Genomic DNA, 18,273 nt, shown 5'->3' with positions numbered 1-18,273 from the left:
TTGGAGAATTCTACTGAGCCATTTACCATAACTTTTACCGAGGCCTTTGCTGCCTTTATCTCTGCTGAGCATTAAGCCCGAGAGACAAGCCCTTATAGTTCTTTCGAAATAAATAAACTCAAATTAATTCAAATAAAACAAATTAAACTAGGTTAAAGGGTGACGGCCTCGTAAAGGAGCACTGGAACTGAAATTAGAGATTCAAGTTTAAATGAACAAAGTTAAAATTAGAATGCTGATTTGGAAATGACGAATGTATTCCATCCCTTGTAATGCCCATCAGCCAAATAAGACCTCATGCCTAATGCTTCCTCACCAAAAACACAGCAGTATAGACGTCATCTTGAAAGAGGTGTAGGCAATCAGGTCAAACAACTTCAACTGCCTGCTGCTTCAGACTGAGACACATCCCTGTACGTGATCCCAGCCCCTAATCCAACAATGCCTATCACCTTTAACAACATAATCAATAATTTAGCTCAGAATCCTGTGGTAGAATCATTTCCTTAAGTGTGCTACATTGCATTTGGAGCAAGTTGGGGAGTGCTGTACTTCTGATCCTTTGTGCTCTATGTGCTCACTGACCTGAATTATCGTATTTTGTTGTTAAATCACTACAATTTCTTCCATTTTATTTGTCCTTCGGGTAATCTAGGGTCCTTTTTGAGCAATTGTTATTGAGTAAAACTAGGATTATTTAACAATTCTCATCTCTTCAGTATGTTACAGTTGTGTGTTTAACTGAACTGAAAACAAAAGAAGTGATTTTTTTTTTTTAAAGAAATATCTTGTGATATACGTGTTGCTGGTGAGACTAGCATTATTTCCCAAAAACGTCAACTGCTTTGTGAGATTAGAATCGCATATAGGTCAGAGTGATTAAGGATGAGAGTTTCTTCTTAAAGTACCTGAGTGAGTCAGTTTGATTTTTATCTGACAGCTTCATGATCACTTTTAGTGACACCAGATTTTAAACTGAATTTGAAATTTTCAAACCGCTATAGTGGTATATGAGTTCATGTTCTTTGGATTATTTGTGCACTAGCTTAGTGCTAGATCAAATGCATGACTTTGATTTCATTGTATTAATGATGTTAAAATTATTGAAGTCCAACAGTGAAGATATATAACTGTCATTATTTTTATTTTGTAGAAGATGATGGCTATGAACAAATCTCCAGTGATGAAGATGGAATTGCAGATTTGGAACGTGAAAATTATAAATTAAGCTTTGACATTGATTATACCGCTGAAGATCTGGCATCCGTGCCGACTATGGCATATGATCCTTATGACAGAGACATAGGACCTCTTTTATACTTTAATCCTCCCTATAGGACTAAATATGAAAATGAAGTTGCTAGATTAAAGGAACTTGATTTAGACAATGTAGGTGCAGCAAATATAGATGCTGCCGTTAAGTTAAAGGAACTGCTTGAACTATACAAAGATGACCGAGGTGCTAAATGGGTAATGGCTTTAGAAGAGGTGCCAAGTTTACTGGTTAAGGGTTTAAGTTATGTTCAGCTATTTGAAAGTGATCAGGACCATCTGAAACAGCTAGTAGACTGGACCATGGATGCTTTAAGCCTGCATACAGCTGTAACACAACCTATAGCACTGAATGTCAGGCAGCTAAAAGCTGGGACAAAGCTTGTTTCATCTTTGGCTGAATGCGGGTCTGAGGGAGTTTCAGCCCTTTCAGCAGCAGGTATTATTGATAAACTCTTTGTTCTGTTGTTTGCAGAACATATGTCATCTTCTTTAAAACTAAATACGCTCAAGGCTTTGGATAGTTTTGTTAGTGTCACGGAGGGAATGGAAAAATTCTTGAACAGTAAGACAGAAGAACAAAAAAGTGGGTATCAGAGGTTAGTGGAACTTATACTGACGGACCAAACTGTGAGAGTTGTGACAGCAGGCAGTGCTATAGTACAGAAATGCCATTTTTATGAGGTTTTGTCAGATTTGGAAAGGATAGCTTCTCATCTTGCAGAAAGTACTCCTGTCCCTTCAAACATAAGTGAAGTAGACCAAGATGTTAATATTGGGCAAGAGAAAGGAAATAAAAGTAACGAAGAAGTAGATCTTGAGACTCCAATGGATTTGGACCATTTGTTAGAAGCTTCTAATATAAGTGAAGTGGAAGTAGAAAAAATTGTTAGCATTCTCGATGAACTTTTGCATTTGTTGGAGACTGCACCTTATTCAATGACCCAGCCACCTGTTAAGTCATTTCCAACAGCAGCTCGCATCACTGGCCCTCCAGAAAGGGATGATCCTGTACCTGCTCTGTTAAGGTATTTTCTTGTTTTCTCTCAATAGACAGATTACATACATATATTTAAGAAGGTACTTCTTTGCTCTTAATACAACTGTATTATTTAGTCATTCACGGGATACCAAAGCCAACTTTTATTGACAATGCTTGAATGCCCTTGACAAGGTAGCTGCTGCACTGGAGCGTTGCAACCTGCGTGGTGTAGATACTTTCTGAGTCCTACTCAGTAGTGGGCGGGGTGCGTTCCAGGATTTTGGTACAAAAGGAATGAAGGAGTAATTATTTTCGAGTAAGGGTAATGTGTGACTTGAAGAGGAACTATCAGGTGGTGATGTTCCCATGTGTTTACTGCCTTTGTCTACCTAGGTGGTAGAAGTTTTGGTTTGTCAGGTCTGTTGAAGATGGTGCTTTGTAGTTGCATTGTGTGAACCACTTTGAGGCATCTTGCGTATGCAAGTATTTTTATTGTTTTTTTGCCAATTATTTAGCACATTAATAAAACATTTTCTAAGGAGGAATGTTTAATTATACAGAAGTCATAAACTGCATTTTTGCACTGTTTCCATATCTAGAGAATTGGAATATTGGAATTTCCATTGTTAAGACTGCATTATTACATTATTTTATTCTTTTGAGATTGGCTGCCAGAAGTTTTCTTTATGGCACACAAAATTTCTACTAAGTTTCGGTATTTATTTTATATCTATGTTGTGCAAATATAACCAGCAATTTCAGTCATATGCATATCCCTTGCACTCAATTTGGATTGAGTGCTCCGAGCTGATTAAAAGATTGGTGTACAGAAATGGCCAAATGGAGGTCACCTCCTAATATTTTAAATATTCTAGAATGCTATCTGCAAATTGGAAGGTAGTAAATTTAACATCATACTTTAAGAAAGGGAGAGACAAAACAGAGAACAATAGATTCATTAACCTGACATCAGTCATAGAAAACTGCTGGAATCTGTTATAAAGAATGTGATCACTGTGTGTGTGACACTGTTATGATCCAGCTGATGGGAGTACTTGAGAAGTCTGATGCCAGAATGACACCTATTTTGGTGGGCCATATGGTTAAATTTTGCAGTTGGTGAATTGACTAGTCACTGAAACATATTCACACAATGCCACAGATATTCTTTAACACAGGACATAAGTTTGTTACACAAAAGAGAAAAAAAGCCCTATATTTAATCGTTTAAAGATCTTATTACAGACAGCAAACAAAGCTTCAGTCTCTTTCCCCAACATTATCCTTTTACAGATGCTTAATTCCATAACGTTTCACTCCTATATCAACTCTTTTTGATTTTACTTAACTGATTGCTCTCAATATCTTTTCCTTGGACAATTTTTCTATTGGTTTTCACTGGTTTGAACGTTTCACACTTCTGATGACCTAACCATTTTCATCTCATAAAAATTTATAGGTTTCTATGAGATTCTAACAAGATTAGACAGGGTAAATGCAAGAAGGATGTTCCTGACAAATGGGGAATCAGAGTCAGGGGGTCACAGTTTCAGGATACAGGATAGGCCATTTGGGACTGAGATGAGGAAAAATTTCTTCACTCAGAGATTGGTGAGCCTGTGGAATTCTATGCCACAGAAAGTGGTGAAGGCTAAAATGTTGAATGTTTTCAAGAAGGAGTTAGATATAGTTCTTGGGGCTAAAGGTATGGGGAGAAAGTGGGAACAAGATACCAAGTTGGAAGATCAACCATGATATTCAGAGCAATCAGTTAAGTAAAATCAAAAAGAGTTGATATAGGAGTGAAACTTTATGGAATTAAGCATCTGTAAAAGGATAATGTAGGGGAAAGAGACTGAAGCTTTGTTTGCTGTCTGTAGTAAGATCTTTAACGGATTAAATATAGGGCTTTTTTTCTCTTTAGTGTAACAACCATGATCATATTGAATGGCAGAGCAGGCTTGAAGAGGCAAACAGCCAACTGCTACTTCTATTTCCTACGTTTCTATGTTTAACTTCTAACAGCGTGAAGATTTCTATTTAAACTCTCCTGGTTTGGAAACCCCGCACTTATGCACTAATACACTTCGTCAATCATGGATGGATCACTTGAACTAAAAACACGATTCTTCTGTACAGGAAACTGTTCTTCCTTCTGAACTGATCACTCGGTTCTTCTGAGCTGACACCTTGAATCTTATGTTCTGAAGCCAAAAGTAAACCAATGGCTTTCGGGTCTTTCGCAGAACTAAACCAAACCATTTGACAATATTTTAGCATTAAAATGTATACACTTTTCATCGTAACACTTAGAAAATAATGACAGGAATGGGTAGAATCGATCTGAATTTAAGGGAAGTCATGTTTGTGAAACCTTTTCAAGTTTTTTGAGGATGCAAGTAGCAAGGGATATTCAGAAGGCTTCCCGTAACGTCCCACACAAGAGGTTAATTGAAAGAAAATTAAAGCACGTATGTTTTTGGATAATATACTGAGATGGATTGATAAGTGGCCAAGAGGCCCTAAGCAAAGCTAGCAATAAATGGGTCATTCTCAATTTGGCAGGCTGTGATTACTGAGGTTTTACAAGGATCAATGATTGGGGCTCTGCTATTCACGATTTGTTTCAATGATTTAGATGTGGGAACCAAGTGAAGTATTCCATATGTGCTGATAAGAAAACTGGGTGAGAATATTGATTGAGGAAGATTCAAAAAGGCATCAAGGAGTTTTGGAAAAGCTAAGTGAGTGAGCAAGAACAAAGTCGATGGAATATAATATGAAAAATATGAAATTATCCAGGATAAGTAGGGTAAACAGAAATGCAAAACATTTCTGAAATAGTGAGAGATTGGGAAATTATTAATGGGAAAGGATCTCCTTGGTGATCTTAATTATTAATTGGTAATATTAAAACAGAGGCCGTAGGAAGAGTACAAGTATTTGGACAGGAATAGAGCTACTTTTACTATTGTTAATCTTCTGAAGAGAGAGTCAGGGGAATTGATAATAGGGAAAAAAAACTGGAGCTTTTTTGGACAAATGTTTTGTTTCTGTTTGCACTGTAGAAGACTTGGTAAACTTTCCAAAGGTAATTGAAAATCAGGAGATGTTGGGCATGGAGAAGCTGAAAGTAATCATCATCAGTAGAGAAAAGTATTGAATCTAAAGGCTATAACCAGAACCAGATGACATTGGTTAGAATCTTCCAAAATTTCTTAGATCCTGGAAGGGTCCTTGTGGATTGGAAAATAACAAATGTAATGAATCTGTTCAAGAAAGGAGGAAGACAGTAAGCAGGAAACTATAGGCCAGTTAATCTAATCTCTCTCATTTGGATGGCATGGTGGCTCAGAGGTTAGCACTGCTGCCTCACAGCGCCAGGGACCCAGGTTCGATTCCACCCTCGGGCGACAGTCTGTGTGGAGTTTGCACATTCTCCCCATGTCTGCGTGGGTTTCCTCCGAGTGCTCTGGTTTCCTTCCACAGTCCAAAGATGTGCAGGTTAGGTTGATTGGCCATGGGAAATTGTCTGTAGTGTTCAGGGATGTGTAGATTAGGTGGGTTATAGGGGGATAGGTCTGGGTGGGATGCTGTGAGGGTTGGTGTGGACTTGTTGGGCCGCAGGGCCTGTTTCCATGCTGTAGAGATTCTATGATTCTATTATATGATCTATAAGGAAAACACTAGAACCCTTCAGTTTAGAGGTGAGAGCAGGATACTAGAAAAACACAATGTGATCAGGGAAAATCAAAATGACTTTCTGAAAGGGAAATATTGTTGAATTAATCTGTCTAGAGTGAACTTGGTAGATGTAGTGTACATGGATTTCAAAAAGTCAATGATAAGGTGCCTCATCAAATATTAATGTATAAGATAAGAAAATGTGGTGTAAGGGTAACATATTAGCCTGGACAAAGGATTGCAGGAACCAAAGAGGAGGGATAATGGGTCTTTTTCAGATTGGCAAGCTGTAATTGGTTTCGGGATCTGTGCTTTGTCCTACATCATTTACAATCTATTTTAATAATTAAGATGAGGAGACTGAATGTATGGTAGCTGAATTTGCTGACAGTTAATGGAGAGTCTGCAAGGAATATAGACAAGTAAGTGGGCATAATTTGACAGATGGTGTATAGGAACACAAATGTGAACTTGTTCATTCTGGCAGGAAGAATAAATAAAAGTGTGCAATTCAGTGGAGAGATATTGCAGAATGCAGTGGTAGAGAGGGATCTGGGTGTCCTGGTACATGAATCACAGAAAGTATAGCAAGTGATTTGGAATGCAAATGGAATTTTGTTATTTATTGCAAGGCAAAGTAGATTTGCGGGGCCATGTAGCCTAATTCTAGTCCTATGTAACAATGCAGGATTTTCTCTGTTCTTGTATAAAATCAACATTTCATATGGTTGTCATCAGCGCTACCTTTAGAATCCTGAGTATCCCCAATTTTTATCCTGTATGGCTTACAAATTGCTTCCTTTCCTTTCATATATATACTTCACATGAAATTATTTTTCTTTGTACTACATTTCCATTTTGAGTCAGTTTGTTTCTATATTTTGGTACTAATTTTTAATTGATACTTAGCTTTCTTGTCGGTATTATTTTCTGTGAAATTATCATTTAACTTTGATAGTTGCTTCAACAATACTTTCCACTTAATTATCACTGAATGGAATACAATTTCAATGAGCTGTCATACTTCCGGTCTGCGTCCTTAGTGTGTTGATAGTCTTAGATGGTCTTAGTTTTTATGATATTGTTATCACTTGTTCCCATTGAATTCACTGCTATCTCATTATTGTTGACTTCTAACTAGTTTCGAGAATCTGATCTAGTTGTATTATCACCTCAGTGGAATTTCTAATGCAGTGGGTTTAAAAGTAGTTTTTTTGTCATATTTACTGTTTCTGACTTTGTTGCCTGATGTGTATAAAAATATTCTTTGTTCATATCAAGTTAAATGACGTAACTCCACAGCTATGTTATTTCCGGTATGCACGCTCTTCACTCCATGTATTAAATTCTATTTCTGTTCCCTTGTCCTGATGCTTTGTAGCCAACTTGTTTGACCTGCCCTCCAATTAATCATTTTATGCATCTTGACTGACTTGTACATTTACTTTTCACCAAGATAGCATTTCAATTTGCTTAATTTCCAAATTAGTGCATTAGACAATCTTTGCTTGACTACTATCACCTCTATTGTTCATTAATAAATGTATAATAAATCCTGGACTGAGCCACAGTTTCACAGTAATCATATCATAATTTTCCTCCACTGCCAAAACTTTCTCATTCTAGTATGTGTTCTGAATACTTATGGTATTTCAGCTGAAGGATTTAATCATGCTTGTTCCTTTTCTCCTAGCTTTTTTTGATTTTCCTCTTAGTTTACCATGCCTAAGGTTATTATTTTTTAATCTTGTTATCCTTTTTGATCAACATCCAATTTTTGGTTCTTACAGTAGTATATTTCCCTTCCTCCTTTATTAGTAGTTTAAATAGTTTTAATTCCATCTTCTGTTGTGGCTACTCTACCTGTTCCTAAGTTAGTACTGTTTAACATGGCTTAAGCCAGCCATCAATTTTACACGAGTGATTGTTGTGCTGCCACATCATGTCAAGTATTTGTAGTAATCTGGGAAAAATAACTTGACGTCCTTATTCTTCTATTTCCATATAATGCCTGAATTTAGTTTGGTAGAATTCAGTTTCATTTTTAACTTTTTCTTTTGGTTTCTCAGCATGAACTCCTCTCTAACTCCAGAACTAACTCATCCACTCTGTCCTCTGTCGTTGCAAGCTTTGCCACAGAAGAATGACTGTTGTCATGTAGCTTTATAATTAACATGAAGGCTGCACTTGTTGACACCTAGTTTACGGCTAGTTTGTTTATTATATAGCACAATGCACTATTGCATCCCCTGGCAGAGTAAATATATTAAATAGCTAAAAAGTTAAAATGCATTCTGTGTGTGCGTAGTTTAGGTTGCCTGCGTATATTGAATGAAGGTTTGATAAAAAATGGTTCAATTTCATTATTTGGATGCATGAAACTAAAGAATTTCTAACTCGATCCAGCCTAAATTTAAGAAAATTTCCAAAAGTATTAAGCAAATATAAAAAAGGCCAATTGATGGAATAATTGTTTGGATCAATGTGCTCATCCACTATATAGTCAACTTTCTGTTAAGTATAGATAACTAGATGACTTGAGGGGTAACATTGATTTCAATATTCATGAGTTTGGAATAACATGACTATTTGTTTTGTTTTTTGCAGGTATCTTAACAGCTGCCATTTTCTGGAATCACTCACTCTGCTCCTGTCTATTCCTGCAACCAATGGTCATCCTAGTGTGTTACAGTCTATTAAAGACCTGATTAAGTTCCTCATTCAGATACAAACTGGTCTTTTATTCCTCAGTACAGAGTATGAAGCAACGAATCTACTGATACGAGCCTTGTCTCAGACTTCAGATCAAGATCAGGAGGAGGGTATCCAATCTGAGAATAGCAATGATGATGCATTGGCTATATGGCTTTTGTATTCATTACAGGCATTGCAGTATGTTTCTGAACTTTTTGACTACTTAAATCGAGGTTTAGCAGTTGAGGAAACAGATCGTGCAGATGTATTAGGAACTCTTCATAGCCTCTATCTGATTACATTCAATCCAATCGGGCGAAATGCTGTGTCCCATGTGCTCCAGCTGGATAAAAATCTTTCTAGTCTCATTACTCTTATGGAATACTATTCCAAAGAGCTCTTGGGGTAAGTTATCTTATTTTAACAGATCATTTATGCAAGCTAGTTTAGCACAAATAAAAGCAGTGAAGACTGCTATGTGACTCTTGCATGTTTTTGAAAGTGTTCTTTGTTAACCAAGTTCAAATATTCTTATTTGGTAAAAAAAAATTATACAACTGTTTACCTTGTTGCTTCTTTTAGTCCAGAGAATTTGCCTAAACAGTGCCATTTGCACGTGAGCTCAAACATCATTATAATTTACAAATATATTGGACTGGAATGAGGGAGAGGAGGATGTTTACTAAAAATAAACAAAAGAACTGCAAATGCTGCATATCAGAAACAAAAACAGAGATTGCCTGAAAAGCTCAGCAGGTCTGGCAGCATCTGTGAGGACAATCAGAGTTAACGTTTTGGGTCAGATGACCCTTCCTTAGAATTGATGGTAGGTAGGAAAATGTAGGGGGAGGGGTAAGAAGTAAATGCTAGGTGGGGATAGAGCCCAAAGAGAGAGAAGAACAGCTGGACAAAGGAGCAGATAATGATCCGGCTAGGAGGGTGAATAGGTGTTAATGGGGACTGTTAGTGGCTAACAAGAAGTAGTGTGTAATGGCTAACTATGTGATAACAAGGCCCGGTGTGTGGGGTTGGGATCTAGGACGTGGGAGAGTTCAGGCCCTAAGTTATTGAACTCGATTTTGAGTCCGGAGGGCCGCAGGGTCCCTAAGCGGAAAAGAAGGTGTTGTTCTTCCAGCTTGCGTTGAGCTTTGCTGCAGCAAGCCTGTGTCAGAGATATTAGCCAGGGTGGTGTGTTAAAGTGGCAGGCAACTGTCTTTTTTTTGTGGGCAGAATGTAGATATTCTGTGAATCAGTCACCCATACCATGCTTCGTTCCTCCAATATAGAGGAGACCACATTGTGAACAGCAAATGCAGAGGGACTAGATTGTATGAACTGCAGGTGAAGTGCTCGTTCACTTGGAAGGTATGTTTGGCCCTTGGATACTGGGGAGGTAGAAGGTAAATGGGCAGGTGTTACACCTTTGTCGGTTTCCAGGAAAGGTGTCGTGGGCTGTTGGGTGGTGTTGGGCGTGAAGGAAGAGTGGACCAGGGTGTCCTGGAGGGAATGGTCCTTGTGGAAGGCGGACAAGGGAGAGGAGAGGAGTATATGTCTGGTGGTGGCATCTCATTGGTGGTGGTGGAAATGGCAGCTGATGATCTTCTGGATGTGGATGCTGGTGGGATGGTAGGGAAGGACAAGGGGATGTTTACTAAGTAGTTTTAAGTATTTGAAGTTTGTGTAAAACATGTTAATTTTTAATGGAAATTATTAAATATGTTTGCATGATTTGCAGACAAAAATTTGTATTTTTAATAGAGTGTGAAATTGAAACCATTTTAAAACTATCTTTGGAAGTGTTATAGTTTTTTAAAAAATAAATCCTGTTTTAAGACTGATATGTCCTTAATCAAGTATCCTATACAGAAATAAGGTGCATGTTATTTTACTCTGCATGTAAAACAAATCAGAATAGGGCCTGTATAATTTTGCACGCCACTCGACAGTTTAAACTTGAAAGTACTGTAGCAGAGAGTCCATCTGTTCTATTTTATATATTGTGTATTTGCTTTGCTTCATAACTTTGATACTTTCCTAATGCTATTTACTATCTCTCTCATGATTGCTATTTCCTCACTCATCCAAGAAGCCCATGTTTATTCAAGTAATTCACTTTAATTGCTATCAGTTATTATCAACACTTCCTTTCATTCTCTTCCTACAAAATGTTAATGTTAACAAAATGTAACTCCTTCCAAAATGTTTGCATATATCCTTAACATAGTCAGAATCAGAATTAACATCCATATGACTCTTGTAATGACTTTCTGCCTCTAGTTATCCTCTGTGGTCTCTTTGTGACCATTGACAAACAGTATCCTCGTTCAATGCTACTAACTCAAGAGCACCTCCCTAGTAATGATATATTCTGATTCCATTGTCCATGAGGCATCAATGCCTTGCTTCTCCTTCGGCCCACCAAGGTTCTAGTCCTCTCAAACTTCCAATTTGCCAACTCCCCCAGGTGTATCTTCTCGCTTGTTTTTCGCTCCTGCTTGACAAACTTTTTTTTTGTTTTGCATCCTTTAATGCAAAACTCTGAGATATCTTCTTGCACACGAAGAGCGTGACAGAAATGTTTGATGTAGAATTTACAACATGTACATTTCTAATGCAAGGACTCCATCAGTGGTTGATGTCTAATGGTAAAACTGTTTGGTCTTTTGCATAGTCTTTGAATCCATTTATTTCATGCAATATTTTGGGGATTAGTAGGACTTTACCAAAGTTTACCCATGGTTTTTAATGCCACAACATAATGCTTTTACTAATCACAAATCAAATGAGGAGTGGCAGTATAATATCAGCAGCACAATTGTCTGTATGTTAAAATTAAAAGCCGTATGTAAATATCATGACATGAACATTGATTTTGCAAATTTTTTGAGGCAGTATTTTAGATATTTTGAAAAATCCTGTATAGTTTTTACAATGGTTTAGGATGCAGCTTGTTCTCTCTGCTACCAACCCCTGCTCCCATCAATCCCTTAGTTTGAATGGCAGATTGGAATAATCAAAAAGGGACCAAATGGAAATAATCTGAAATGAAAATGTTTGCAAATTGTACATGATTTGTTTGGTATGCAAAGTGGTGCATCTTGATTTTTTTTTAAATTTCAGGGACACAAAGTCCAGAAAATCTGTTGCATGCAATTATGCCTGCATGCTTATTTTGCTTACAGTGCAATCAACTCATGATGCACAAATGTTGGAACAGCATTCTGCTGGATTACTGAGACTCTGTAAGGCTGATGATACCAATCCCAAACTACAAGGTGAAGTGGTTTTAATTATTTTTCTCTTAATGTATCTGTGTGAATCACAATGATCAGATCGTAGAATCATACAGTGTAGAAGAGGTCCTTCAGCCCATCAAGTCTGTACAGTCAAAATACTCTGCTACCTACACCAGTCCCACATTCCTGCACTGGGCCCATAGCCTTGAATGTTTGACACCTAAGTGTTCACCCAAGTATTTCTTAAAAATTATGAAGTTACCCACCTGAACTATGCCACCAGAACATCATCACCCTCTGGTGAAAACACTTTTCCTGAAAACCCCTCTAAAATTGCCTTTCACTTTAAATGTGTGCCTCCTTATTCTTGATCCTTCAACTGAGAATAGACTTGTATTTGGACTTATTATGTTATACATGCATTGTGAAGTCAAGACATACCCATCAGTAAGGTAACAAATGGATCTCATTAAATGGAATGAAACCTATTTGCTATTCTGATGGTTAACATTCATAAGGGCCTTGGAGCAGGTTCTGTGACTTTTCTTCGTGAGGAAAAACAAGCGATTCAGAAAATAAGCAAAGATTTTTGAGACTATGTCCTTTAAATGAATAGATAAGACCATGAGAAATAGGAGCAGGAGTAGCTGTTTGACCCCCGAGCCTGTTGCGCCATTCAATAGGATCATGACAATTTCTCCACATCTCAGTCTTAAATTTGGTGCCCCATTGAACTGAGATTATACCCTCACATTGTAGATTCTGCCATGAGGGGACACATCCTCTCAGCATTTACTCTATCAACTGTTTCAACTATCAATCTTAACTGTTTCAATGAGATCACCTCTCATTCTTTTAAACTCTCATACGTAGAATCCCAACCTGTTTAGCCTTTGCTGATAAGATAATCCCTTCACAACGGGCATCATCCTAGTAAATCTTCCCTGAATGATGTCTATCCTTAAATAAGGGGACCAAAATTGCTCAGTGTACTCCAGGTGTCATCTCACCAGCCCCTTGTGCAGTTGCAGTAAGACCTCCTTACTCTTATAACCCCCTTGAAATAAGGGTCAATGTTCCATTAGCCTTCCTGATTAGCTGCTGCACCTGTGTGCTAGTTTTCTTTGTTTCCTGCACAAGTACCCCCCCCAAGTCCCTTTTGTGTTGCAGTTCCCTGAAAATTTCCTCCTGTTGAGTAATACGCTGTTCTTTTATTTTCCCTTCCAAATGAGGAACTTCTCACTTTCCCCACATTATACTCTATTTGTGAACTTCTTGCCGAGATTCTTAACCTATCAATATCTCTCTGTAAACTGTTTGAATCCCTCTCTCAACTTGCCTTTACACCTATTGTTGTGTCAAATACAAATTTGGCTGCAGTAGATTCACTTCCTGCAAGTCATTAATATACATTGTAACAGTTGGAATCCCAGCGCTGATCTCTGTCGAACACCACTGGTTACAGTTTGCCAGCCTGAAAAAGAACCTCTTATTCTACTCGCTGTTTCCTGCCTATTAGTTAGTTCTCTATCCATACCAATATAGTACCTCCTACAACACGTGGTCTTATGTAAGGTACCTTATTGAATGCCTTTTGGCAGTCCAAATATAATACATTGTCTGGTTTTCCTCTATCCTCAAAAACGTGAATAAATTAGTCAGACACAGTTCCCCCTTTATGAAGCCATGCTGACTCTGCTTGATTAGGTTAGGATTTTCCAAATGTGCTGCTGTTATTCCTGAATAATTGATTCCAACATTTTTCCAAAAATAGATACTTCTCCAGAATCCAAGAATTTTTGGAAAATTACAACCAATGTACCTAATATCTCTGTAGCTATTCTTTTAGAATCCTTGGATGCCTGCCATCAGGACTGGTGTACTTATCTGCCTTTAGGCCCATTAGTTTGTTTAATACTGCTTCTCTGGCGATGGTACTTAATTCTTCCCTGTAATCTTTAGTATGAATAGTATGTTTAAAGTATCTTCCAACATAAAGACTGATGCAAAACATCTGTTTAACTCCTCAGCGATTTCCTTATTCACCAGATGAAATATCTTCATAAATTATGCATGCTGTGTTTTGAAATATGTTTATCAGTGTTGTACATTTGGGGGAAAAGGATATTGGTTATATTTTATGCAGGTATAACTTAAAAGCTGTTCACTATTTTTCAATAAAATAAAAGATTTGGAAACACTGTATGCTTGTGAAGCCAATTGTTCATGCGTTGAAAGGATACAGTAAGCAAAGATATTAACGTTTTACCCAAATGTCTAAAGTCTTATCTAGGAAAATTGTGAATGGTTCATTGATTGGTTCAGTAATTATACCATCAAAATTTCAGTATCAGTATTGTTCCCCACTGCTATACTATCTGTCACACCATCCAGTTTCTATTACCCCTATATCTCTTGTACATTACCATCAGTGTTTTTTGAACCCTTTGTCAGCCCTTCCAGACTTGGAAATGCTCTTTCTCAATGTTCACACATTCCACTACCTAATCAGTGTTTTCATATTCTAACCACACCACCAGTACTGCCAAATACCACTATAGTTCTCGTGTGTAATTCTCAGTAATCTTGGATTCTACAATCCCCTCCCACTGTGCTCCTAGATGCCAGAACGCCCACATCGCTGACCACTTAGTGTTCCCCTCCCATGAATCTTGCATTTAATAAACTTATTGTATAACATTTTCTGAATAAAAAGGGTGGAGCATATACTGAAGTTTGTCTCCAACCTGTTATTGGGTTCTAGACCTTCAAAAAGAACAAAGCAAAACAAAAAGAAATCAGTAGATCAATGAACAAGAAAAGCAGTAAACCAGTAATGTGGCTGGAGAAATGTTCAAAGGTCATTTCAAACAGGGTGAAAGAGAGTGCTCAAAACCATCCCACTAAATGAAATTCCTAGTTTTGATCCATGTTGTTTGATGAGTTAACTGATGTTGTATTTGGGGATGAAATTATTAGTGACCCCTTGTCACAATGAATAATTTTATTTGAAAGCATGAGATGTGTGTTTAAACCGGGTTGCCCCTTGCAGTTAATAATAATTATCTAGGCTGTCTGTTACTTGTCAAAAATGTTAGTATCGTAAGAAAATTGTAACAAAACGACCATTTTTCCTCATAGCCCTTTTACTGTATTGTCTGATGTCAGACATGTGCAGTGTTAGGTGAGGTAGCGATGATAGAATGGCATTGGTCTAGTAATCCTAAACTCCAGGCGTATGTTCTGAGGTTATGGATTTAAATCCCACTATGGCAGATGGTGAAAGTTGAATTCAATAGAATTTTAAAAAAAGCTAGCCTAATGGTGACCGTGGAACCAATGGCTGATTGTTGTCAAAGCTCATCTGGTTCACTAATATTCTTCAGGGAAGGAAATCTGCCATCCTTTCTTGGTCAGACTTACATGTGACTCCAGACTGACTCGTAACTGCCTTCTGGGCAATTAGGAATGGACATTAAATGCTAGTCTAGCCAGTGAAGCCCATGTCCCATGAATGAACAAATGAAAACATAGAAATATGGAGAAATAAATACAATTAGCCCATTTTTGAAATGTAGTCTTCTTTGATATGTTAATCCAAACTCTGTCCACAGTTAAGATATTTATAAGTCAGTTTTAATGCACATGAATAGCTGATGAGTAATGACATGGCAAAGTAATTGTGAACAACAGCCCAGAAATGAAACACTTCCAAAAAAATTTCTGGTGCCACCCTTTTTACCATCCTGGCCTATTATCCCATTTCTATCTTAAGACTTTTTTGGCCATCTTGTTTCACAGTGTAGTGATCTCAAGTAGACCACTGATGCAAAATCATTCATGCTGCATGTTTTGCAAAAGCTAAACAGCATGTTCAGCTAAATTGTACCCTGACACATTAACCTTAAAATATTTTGGGAATGACCAGATTTAGTAGTTCATTATTTCTTGCTAATGTATAAATCCATAAGGCACAAGTAAAATAATTACTATAAATTTCCAAGTCACTGGACTTATTTTCTTTAAAAACTGCAGTGAGAGCCCATTACCTGAACAGGAGACCTGCACTTAACTTAAAAATTTCATTTTTAATTTTAGTAGTTCACACTGAACAATTGTTTTACATTTGTTAATTTTAATTTTATTGGGAATAAGTTTTTTTTAAGCGAAATTTGTTGAAGCGTTAATCCAAACTTTTCTTTGCAATCTCCTGCCTCTTCAGTACTAAATTTGTTTTGCAAACTATATTTTTGTATGCCTCATTTTGTTTCACAGTTCAGTTAAAACTTCATTCTATTCTTGTAAGAAATATAATTTTGTTTTCAACAATTTTATAACATACAGAAGGCTTTTAAATAAAAAGCATGGGCATGAATTAAATTCTATTAGACTGGTTATATCAGAGATAATTATTGGTTTGTTTTTATTTAAAACAGTTGTTTATATTGCAACTGTGTATCAAAACTTGAAATATTTTAATGTTTTGAGAAATATTATGACCAAATGATAGCTGTCAAAATTAACTTGTTTTGCTGATATCCCCAATTAGGTGCCTGTTCACTGAATATGTGTCATGAATTTTGGTGTTCATCCATTCTGTTTTATTGTTGATTTTAGAATTGGGTAAATGGTTGGAGCCACTAAAGAACCTCAAGTTTGAAATTAATTGTATTCCTAGTCTTCTTGAATATATCAAACAGGTGAGTGAATTATTAGGCATCTTAAATGTTTTGTGTTCATCAAAAGTAGGTCAAGTTCTACTTTTGAGATTTGTGGCATTCTGACGATATTTCCATTTTGTTCCTGATGACTCATAAGTCAGTTAATTTTCTTTAATTGAGTAAGAGCTAACTGGACTACTTATGAGTTAAGACTCGACATTTGTGGGTTATGGTCTGATGTTTCGTTTTTATTCCGGTTTATCACTGAATTGCTGGCAGATTCAGAGAAATTTTGGGTAAACCAGTTTAGTTCAGAACTTACAAAATGAGAAAGTGCTAAAAATACTTGGCTGGCCTGGTAGCATCTGTGGATAGAGAAGCAGAAGTAATGTTTCATATGAACAAGGAGCAGGAGTAGTTTATTCAGCCCCTCAAGCATTTGCGACTTGTGCTATGATGCCCAGATTTCTCTGCATCCTGGAGCTCTGTTTGAATTTAGATAATTCGGTTCTTTTTCAGTCTTCCTGCTAAAATCGATAATTTTATATTTTCCCCCATTATACTTCATTTATTAGATCTTTGCACACTTCCATGACCTTTCTGTAACTGTTTCTAGCCTCCATAAATTATCTTCACAGCTTATCTTCCAACCTAATTTTACATTATCAGCAGATTTGGCAATCATATCTTCTATCTCTTCATCCAGGTGTGTATATAAATTGCAAACAGTTGAGGTCCTCTGGCACATCACTTATTACATCTTGCCCACCTGAAAAAGATGCATTTATGTCTACTTTTCTGTTAGCCAGTCAATCTTCTATTCATGTTAATATGTCACCATGACCTTTTATTTTCTGCCAACTCCTTTGTGACACTATTATTGAATGCCTTCTGAAAATCTAAGTACGGTGCATCCACCTTTGCTCCTTTATCCACAGCACATTACCTACTTAAAAATCTCCAATAGATTGGTTAAATGTGAATTCCCTTTCAAAAAAAACATGGTGACTCTGCCTGATTGACGTGAACTTATCTAAATACCCTAGAATAACTTTCTTCCTGATAGCTTCTAATACTTACCCTTTTGTCTGATGTTAAGCAAATTAGTTGGTAGTTATCAACTTCCTGCCTCCCTCCCTTTGTGAATAACAGAGTTATGTTTGCTGTCTTCCAATCTTATGGGACTTTACCTAAACTGAAGAAGTTTTGGAAAATTAAAACCAATGCATTGACTATCTCACTAGCCACTTTTAAGACCTTGGGATGAAGTCCCATCAGGATGCAGACACTTAAATAAACAAAGAAGGATGGGTTACATCTCGTGCAATTACATGGGAAGTGGATGAGCTATTAGGGGTGATTGAGAGGTGAGCCAAGATGTCGCAGATGGATGCCTACGTGGAGGAAGGTGGGATGAATGTGTTTGGTGATGGCATCATGCTGAAAGTGGTGGGCAGTGAGGTCAATGGAAATCCTAGGTGCTCTCCAGGGAGAGGAGCAGTTAAAAGTAGTAGTTTTGGAAATGGGTTGCAAATAGTTCAGAACTCCACCATAATGTGGTTTACGTAGTCCTTAGTTGTGAAAAGGAGAGCATATCAGAAGTGGAGATAGTAGGAACTGCAGATGCTAGAGAATCCAAGACAACAAGGTGCAGAGCTGGATGAACACAGCAGGCCAAGCAGCATCATAGGAGCAGAAAGGCTGACGTTTCGGGCCTAGACCCTTCATCAGAAAGGGTCTAGGC

General features: G+C 37.3%; 1 protein-coding gene across 4 annotated transcripts in view; it reads left to right on the top strand.

The window, feature by feature from the left end:
• Positions 1–18,273, top strand: part of virma (vir like m6A methyltransferase associated) — a 145,069-nt gene that overhangs the window by 73,748 nt on the left and 53,048 nt on the right. For all 4 annotated transcript variants that reach the window (XM_048595449.1, XM_048595447.1, XM_048595450.1 and 1 more), the window contains exons 8-11: positions 1,154–2,300; positions 8,546–9,037; positions 11,753–11,907; positions 16,486–16,568. In XM_048595449.1, the coding sequence (XP_048451406.1) occupies positions 1,154–2,300; positions 8,546–9,037; positions 11,753–11,907; positions 16,486–16,568 (1,877 nt within the window). The remainder of the gene's footprint in view (positions 1–1,153; positions 2,301–8,545; positions 9,038–11,752; positions 11,908–16,485; positions 16,569–18,273) is intronic.

Source organism: Rhincodon typus, chromosome 4 (assembly GCF_021869965.1).
Source record: "Rhincodon typus isolate 14 chromosome 4, sRhiTyp1.1, whole genome shotgun sequence".
NCBI classification, from domain to species: Eukaryota; Metazoa; Chordata; class Chondrichthyes; order Orectolobiformes; family Rhincodontidae; genus Rhincodon; species Rhincodon typus.
Note: the sequence above shows the minus strand (reverse complement) of the source record. Positions and strands in the feature narration are given on the sequence as shown.